This window comes from Gossypium arboreum, chromosome 12 (genome assembly GCF_025698485.1).
Source record: "Gossypium arboreum isolate Shixiya-1 chromosome 12, ASM2569848v2, whole genome shotgun sequence".
NCBI lineage: Eukaryota > Viridiplantae > Streptophyta > Magnoliopsida > Malvales > Malvaceae > Gossypium > Gossypium arboreum.
In genome coordinates this window covers 70,035,177-70,044,099 of record NC_069081.1, presented here as the reverse complement: position 1 = coordinate 70,044,099, position 8,923 = coordinate 70,035,177, and the positions used below count along the sequence as shown (strand labels likewise).

The 8,923-nt window shown below is 30.4% G+C and overlaps 2 protein-coding genes across 2 annotated transcripts; one reads left to right on the top strand and one right to left on the bottom strand.

The window, feature by feature from the left end:
- Positions 1-798: 798 nt before the first annotated feature.
- LOC108452751 (cytochrome P450 77A3-like) lies at positions 799-2,584 on the top strand. The gene has a single exon (XM_017750546.2). The coding sequence runs from the start codon at positions 884-886 to the stop codon at positions 2,441-2,443; it is 1,560 nt and encodes a 519-aa protein (XP_017606035.1). The 5' UTR covers positions 799-883; the 3' UTR covers positions 2,444-2,584.
- A 3,879-nt stretch (positions 2,585-6,463) lies between these two features.
- Positions 6,464-7,308, bottom strand: LOC108451404 (sugar transport protein 13-like). The gene is made up of 2 exons (XM_017749098.1): positions 7,198-7,308; positions 6,464-6,730 (listed from the first exon to the last, which is right to left on the bottom strand). Exons 1-2 carry the CDS (start codon positions 7,306-7,308, stop codon positions 6,464-6,466), a joined length of 378 nt encoding a protein of 125 aa, XP_017604587.1.
- Between the last annotated feature and the right edge of the window lie 1,615 nt (positions 7,309-8,923).

The following is an 8,923-nucleotide window of genomic DNA, read 5'->3' as shown; positions in this document are numbered from 1 at the left end:
GCATGAGGTATCCTAGATGGGATCCTTATTCTTCTAAATAAAGGGTATAGACGGGCCATTTTTTAGACTGATAATCTTGAAGTAGTTCAAACCCTGACTGATTTGGGATTGGAGGATCTAAGGATCACTATGCTTAGAAGGACCCAACGTATTATGAAGTTTGAAAGGCAGTGGAGGATCATTTACATACACAGAGATTATAACTTGGTTGCAGATCGACTTGCTAAACTTAGCCTGAATTGGAAATCGAGTCTACAAGTCTTCAATGAGGCTCCTAAGGAAATATTAGAATTGCTACAAAAAAAGGAAGAAAATGGTGCTTTTATGCATTTGATGTAATTTATTTTATTTTTTTCACCAAAAAAATTTGTTTTACGATAATTTAGTCTAAATTTTTATTTTAATATCGTACATATTTCATGTGTTATTGTGATTAATTAATTTCAAATCATACATTTTATTATTTATTATATGTTTTTTAAACAAACATTTATATTCTAAATTGTGATTCCTACCTAAATGTGAAAAGATTTTTAGTAATATTAATACACTTTAGATAAAAATATCATAAAAACTTACATAATTAATTAGACGAGGTAATTGAAACATATTTAATTTATAAATTATTAAGAACCGTAACTTGAAAAAATTGTAAAATTATAAAATAATTTAATATCTTTTAATTAATACTTAAAATTATCATAGGGAAAAGAAACTAATTAATATGTAGGATTCAATGTGTTGATGTGATATCTTTCTAATAAGTGGGATATCAATGTTGTTTTCATCTTTTAGGCAGCTTTAATTGAACCCACCTGCAATTTCATGCTCTTCTCATTTTAATACGCCCTTAACCCTAAATATCATCCCTCACTAATCAACAATGGCTACTTTCTTTGGCTATTTTACTTGCAATTCATTGCCTTCTTATGCCCATCTCTTCTTCACATTTGCTGTTTTCTTTCTTTCATGCCTGGTTCCCTTTCTTTATCGTAAATCTCAATCCAAACATCTCAAGCTCCCCCCGGGACCTACTGGTTGGCCTATTGTTGGTAATCTTTTCCAGGTTGCTCGCTCCGGCAAGCCTTTCTTTCAATACGTCGACGATCTTCGCCGTAAATATGGGCCCATTTTCACTCTCAGGATGGGGACTCGAACGATAATTATACTTAGCGACGCCATGCTTTGCCATGAAGCTTTCATCGAAAAGGGTGCTATCTTCGCCAGCAGACCCCGAGAAAATCCCACTCGAAACATCTTTAGTTGCAACAAGTTCACCGTAAATAGCGCCGTTTACGGCCTTGAGTGGCGGTCTCTAAGACGAAACTTGGTTCAAAATATGCTAAGCTCAAGTAGGATTAAAGAGTTTCACAGTATTAGAAGTCAAGCTATGGATAAACTCATAGATCGTCTTCGAGCCGAAGCTAAGGCCAATGGCGGCGTTGTTTCGGTGTTGAAAAATGCTCGTTTCGCTGTGTTTTGTATACTCTTAATGATGTGTTTTGGGATTGAAATGGATGAAGAAACTATTGAGAAAATGGATCTAATAACGAAAAATGTTCTGATTACATTAGATCCAAGAATCGATGATTTTCTTCCCATTTTAAGACCCTTTTTTGGCAAGCAACGCAAGCGAGCACTCCAAGTTCGTAAACAGCAAGTCGAAAATATCACTCCGTTCATCCAACAACGTCGAGTAGCTCTTAGGAATCCAGGATCAAATAACTCCGCGATGCGGTTTTCGTATCTCGACACCCTTTTTGATCTCAAAGTTGAAGGAAGAAACTCAGCACCATCCAACTCAGAGCTGATCTCACTTTGCTCCGAGTTCATCAATGGCGGAACTGATACCACCGCGACTGTACTTGAATGGGGTATTGCTCAGCTGATTCACAATCCAAATATTCAATCTAAATTGTTTGATGAAATCAAAAGTACAGTTGGTGATCGAACAGTAGAGGAGAAAGATGTTGAAAACATGAAGTATTTACAAGCAATAGTGAATGAAGTGTTACGTAAGCACCCACCAACCTACTTTTTACTAACTCATGCAGCGACTGAGGCAACAACTTTGGGTGGATTCAACATCCCCATTAATGCAAATCTCGAGGTTTTCTTGCCTGGGATTAGTGAAGATCCCAAAATCTGGTCAAACCCAGAAAAGTTCGATCCTGATAGATTCTATTTAGGGAAAGAAGATGCAGATATAACAGGTGTAACAATGGTGAAAATGATACCATTTGGTGCTGGGAGGAGGATTTGTCCTGGATTAACAATGGCCACTGTTCATATTCACCTAATGTTAGCAAGAATGGTTCAGGAATTTGAATGGACTGCTTATCCTCCTAATTCTCACATTGATTTCAGTGGGAAATTCGAGTTTACTGTGGTGATGAGCAATACCTTAAAAGCAAGGATCAAGCCAAGGGGTGATACTAGGTAAAAAGGAAATCGAAATCATAAAACATTAATATTTACTTATATCTTAAATGAGATGTTCAAACAAAATGCTTATGTGTACTGGGTATTTATTTGCTAGCGTTCTATATGAGTGTTATTGTGAGTGGTTTGGTTACTCCTGTAATAGTATAAGAGTCCATTAAATATTAACTTGGTGGGCATTCATAGAAGGTTGTCCGTTTAAGTATATTTATGCATACTGTACTTCATTTAAGAGTTTGGGTAGGATTATGATTAGTTTTTAAATATTGTATAAAAAATCATACAAAGAAAAAAATACTTATTATATATGTATTATAATATTTATATATAAATAAAGAATAGTTAATACAAATTTAAACTTGAAATTAAAAATATAAGTAAAAACTTTAGTAAAAAATAAAACTATGGATTTTTTGAAAAGTTGATGCATGGTGAGGTGAGTGAATTTTTTCTTTTGAATAGTGGGTATGGAGTGATTATAGTAATTGCTTACTCCGTTCTGTCACACTTTACTATATGAAATTATCATTTTATCATTGCATATATAAATTATTAAGGGTGTGTTCTCCATTGTTTTTGGGATGAACTTTTGCTAAAAAAAGTGCTTTTCTCTTAAAAGCAATGAAGAATACAAATCATTGGGACAACTTTTTTAACTTTTGGGATGAGTTTTTTTAGATATGAAAAAGCAGTAAATTTTAGCTTTTTCAGCCAAAAAGCATTTTTGGCTGTTATTTAACCTTTTTAACTTTACTTTTTGACTTAAAATGTGTTTGATGCTATTATTTTGTGTTCTCTTTCTTGGTAATTTAATATGAGTTTTACAAATGTGTTAAAAGCATTAATTAAAAATAAAAATATTTTTAAAATAATACAATTGTGCCAATATCTAATTACAAATATTTAATTATTATATTTAAATATTTAAATATAGTTTATATATTCTAATTAAATTTAATAAATAATTAATATTAATTACTTAGAAATATTTAAAATTAATATTATATATTAAAATATTAACAATAAGTTATAATAAATTATTTTTTTATATTTTTACTAAAATATCATAATATTAACTAATTTGAACATTATTTAAATACATATTTATTACTTTATAATATCATGTCTAAAATGGACATTTTACTTTTTAAAAGTACTTTTTGACAGCAATATCAAACACTTAAATTTTTCCAAAGCACTTCTCAAAAGTACTTCTTAAAAGCACTTTTCCACGGAACTTTTCAAAAGCAATGAAGAACTGGCCCTAAAAGGATAAACTGCACCACAGGTCACTATAAAAATAGCGTTGTTCCTATTTTGGTCACTCTATTTCTTTTGTCAAATTAGTCACTCTAATTAAGATAATTGTTCAAATTAGTCACTATCATTAAAAAACTCATTAACCCATTAGTGGATTGAGGGTGTGTTATTTTTTGCTCTTGATACATCACAACTTTTTATATTAAATTAATTTGGTGTTATCGTTGAAAAATAAAATAAAATATTTAAATAGCAAAAAAAATATGTAATTAATTACATTTTAAATATTTTAATTTTGTACTATTATTTATACTATTTATTAAATGTTTTACGGAGTTAGTTTCATTTTCAATCAAGTCACCAATTCAGTTAGAAAAATTATTGAAATGTTATTTTGTAATTAAAATAAGTTATACTATTCATTTACATTTTAGTTTTTCATTTTAACAAAACCAATAAAATATGCCTATTTTAATGTAATTAGATTAGTAAAACTTTAAATTTACTACCCAATCAAAGCTTTATTTTAATATATTTTTATTTTAATATGCACAATTTATTATCTCCATGATTTGTATATATTAATAATATTGTTAATTGAGTTAGTGTCACAAGTCAACGGATATTAACTCACAATTGATGACAAAATTATGATAAATACTTGTAATGAATTTAGTATCATTTATGCGTTTAAATTTCGCTTTTACTCAAAATTAATCTATTTTTATTTTAATATCATAAATATTTCATGTGTTATTATAATTAATTAGTTTCAACTCATACATTTTATTATTTATTGTATGTTATTTTTAAAAATATTTATATTTTAAATTCATAAATTCAACATAAATATACGCATGAATAGATTTCTAATAATATTAATTCAATTTAGATACAAAATGTCAGGAAAAACTTACATAATTAACTAGACGGGGTAACTGAAAAATATTTAAATTAATTTATAAATATTATGTAGCGTAATTTGAGAAAAATGTAAAAGTTATAAAATAATTTAATATATTGTTAATTAAAATATGAAAGAAACTAATCATTATGTCTGTATTGATGTGATATCTTTTAAGAAAGAAGAAAAGGAGGGATATGATTGGTGTGGGCAAATTGGCAATTGGCATTATTAATAGTGAACGGTATTTTCCATGCTAGCATTGCATATTAATGAGCCACCAATGCAGTTGCCGAACTTATTAATCTTTAATTAATGCACCTAAAATTTAGTTCACAATTTGATACTGATGAGTTGCCGAAGGACATGATTTAACTCGTATATTCGCTCTTTTTGTCTTCATTTGACAACTTCAGCATTAAAACAACTAAATTATCACTGTGTATATCAAATCTCTCCAAGTACATATTTTGGGATTCCATCATTTATGGAAATGAGTTATTTTAGTAAAAACATCGACTTAGTTTTTAATTTTAATTAATTTTAAAAGTAAGTAATTAAAGACAGTTAATTATGATAATTAATATTTTCCTTTAATTGTATATAAATTTAATTGATATAATATTAAATTAAGCTCGTATTGTTTATATATTTTGTTAATTTAATTCTAATTTTAAAATATATAAAAATCTAAAAATTCAAAAGAATATATATATAAAAATTTAGCTTAAAACATATATAAAATAGAAAGAATATGTAAATTTTGAGGTCTAAATTTGTTATTCTACTAGTTACATTTATATCAAACTAAAGAAAAATATTAATGTTGTGATTAATTATCCTTAGATACTCACTTTCGAAGAAGTCATTTAAAAACCTGAAAAAAATGGATGCCTTTAGCAAAAGTTCTTTGGAGAAGCCACAAAATTGAAGAAGCCACTTGGAACTTGAAGAAACGATAAGTCGCAATATCCTCACCTCTTTCTAGGTGAATTTTAAGGATAAAATTTATTAAAAGAAGGAAAAATTATAATGATCCGATTTTTAGTGGCGTCAAAAAATTCAGTTATAAGGTTGAAAATATTAAATCAAATTAGCTGAAAATTAGAATCGAAAACTTACATGTTGAACACCACAAAATTTAGAAGCTTCAAGGATGATTAAAAATGTCCCTAAAAGCTTGAAAATCGTCTCCAAAAGCTTTAGAGACAACTTAACTCGTCCCCAACATGCATCCTTTAAAACCATGTGTCTAAAAAGTTACAGGATCTATCATTGAAAATCGTCCTTGATTAGTCCTTATAATTAAGGACAAATGTTGTACCCAAAACTTAATATCATTTCCAAAATTATCCAAAATTATCGAAATATACCAAAATAATTAAGGACGGATTTCCTCTCTAAAGCTTTGAAGAAGAATAGCATCCCAAGTTAAAAATAAAACACTAATTTTTATTTTTATTATCAAAAAGACAATCTTTAATTTTTCCAAGATTTAGTAATGTATTATTATAAAGTTAAATCTAATAATACAAGTTATTAAAATAATTATTTACATTTAAAATAGAGATACTAAACATAAAATAAAATTTACAATATTAAAGTCTATTGAAATTCAAAATATCACTACAATTATCACTGCAATAATCTCCATTTAAATAATAAGATAATAAAAAAATTAAAATCATAAAATTTATAATGTCAAATTCTATTAAAATTTATTTTTATTACAAATATTCAAAAACAATTAAAATACAGACATATCAGTAAGAGTTACTCATTTTACGACCCGACGTGAAAATTAAGCTGCAATTGACCAACCTGCACAATTGCAATGTCAAGTTGGGGTCGGTTCCTTCATTTAAGGAGATTCCTGAAAGAATGTTTCACTTGTTTAACGATACGACTCGCCTTGACAAGTTCCAGGAACTCAGGCTCAATCTTATCAGTTCCTCGAATCTTTCGGAGTACGGCCTTTCCTTCGTCAAGACGACCACGCTCGATGAGACTGTTAGGACTACCAACCACCAAGAGAGGCCTTACAGTCAGGAGAAGTGTTGGAATACCGGCCAATCCTAATGATAGTCTCCAACCCCATCCCCCTTTAATTCTGCCATTGCAAAGCTAAGCAATGAATGATTGTGAACACCAAAACAAGCAAAAAACGAATCTACTATTGATGCCTACTCCATTAAACAACTTTTATAGAAGCAGCAGAAGATACTACTTTGAAAACAATTTTTATATCATCAAGTGGAAGAGAGGTAGGGAACATGGATATTAAAAAATTTGATGCTCAACCCTGGGATCATAGTTTCACAAATTCAAAGTCTAGTGATATTTTGGAGACAAAAGTTAGTAAGGGACGTGGAGGAGGTGCTCCCCCCTTAAAGATGAGTCTCCGTGGATACTGAAAGCCATATAATCAGGGGTTGCATTTAGACTCACAGTGTAAGAAAAAAGGTATGAGCTGCTTCAAGATTATAGAGGCAATAGAAGTTAGCGTCTGCTAGCTCATAAAAGGCACATATGCAAGAGTAGAGTTGCCGAACACTTAATTAAGTCATGGTTGTAGCGTATATACAAAGTACTCTATCTGCAGCCATTACATGAAACACTAGCATTCTATCACCATAAGCGAAAATATACGCAATCAGACAGAAGTTAGAAATGATAACAACTTGCAAGCCATTAAAGGACATGGACTACATGTCAAGCATAGAGTTTTGAACTGGTAAGAGAAGTTGAAAATGAAAAGCAAAATAAAAACTCCTTCACGTTTATTAGACAGATATCTGATATAGTTAGGGTTTATATATTCATAAAGAACACAATGCAATTGTGCAAAGTCATGTCATAGTCAAACCAAATTACAATTAACTACAACAACAGCATCATGGCCCCAATTACTAATCCACTTTTAAGTATATCATTCACATATTGGAAAGCCAAAACCATTTTATAGTCATCCAAAATATGATAATGAATTACACAAAGGGCAAATAGAAACAAAACAAAGAAGGTATAAAAACTTCCCTTATTAAGCTGCTCTGGGGTCCATCCCCTGCTGCCAAACGTAAACAAGTTCATCCCATCCAGTACTTTGTAAAAAGCAATCAATCATACACAGGTACGCATCATGACAACATAGTTCACCACACGATTCCAATTTAACGTGCTACATTGCATCGAGGATACCTTAGGACTGAGCCTTTCCCAAATGACAAACATAGCAATTGGTTCTGTTAATACTAGCTTAAATTTAAATTAGGGGTAGGTTGTATTTTGGCTTTTCTACTTAAAAATAACTAAATTATTCATTATATATTTCGAAGTGTGTAAGTTAATCCATCAATTAAATTTTATATGTTTAATGATGATGTGGAACTTGCTGAAAATTATTTTTTATGGATAAACTATAAAAATTTGCTTCGGTCTAGTTTGCTCTCTGTGGCACGCGTTTATGTCTGCTTTCGTAGCACGATTTTGTCTTTGCCTTTGTGTTTCTGTTTTTAAAATCATAGTGTTGGGTGTTTTCATATTGGTTCGACGTACTCTTGCTTTTGAGTTTTGCGTGAGTTTTATTTTCGACTATGGAGAAAGATATGGCGAAGCTTAATATTGAAGATGGGGAGGATGAGGTGTTATTGTTGCCAATAGATTCGAGGATACAGAAGTTGATGTTTGATTATTGTTTAGTTGGTTGTTTTTTAACAATCAGTGTTGTTCATTTTCCAGCAATGTAAAATACCATGGCGAACCTGTGGCATCCTTTGAGGGGAGTTCAAATATCAGATCTGGGTGACAAGCGATTTTTATTCAAAATCTTTCACAAAATGGATATTAATTGAGTGGTTGAAGGAGCACCATGGAATTTCAACAATCATTTATTGATCATCCACCATTTAGAAGATAATGAAGATCCAGTGCAAGTTCCTTTGGTGTTCTCGACTTTCTGGGTTCAAGTACATGACTTACCACCAGGTTGTTTTTTGGAAATAGTGGCAAAGCAATTGGGGAATTTTATTGGGCGGTTTATGGAATATGATACAACTCAGGTGAATCGGGGGTTTAAAAATTTTCTAAGGATTTGAGTGGAGCTGGATGTACACAAACTGTTGAAAGGAGAAAAAAGATAATGACTTCTTCTTCAAAATTTGCCTATGTTACTTTTAGATATGAGAAGCTCACTTTATTTTTATTTTTATGCGGATGTTTAGGTCATAATGATAAATTTTGCCTAGTGAGACTTAATAAAAGAGGAGAGGATTTCGAGATAGGATGGAATCTGAACTTTAAGGTGCAATCTAGAAGGGC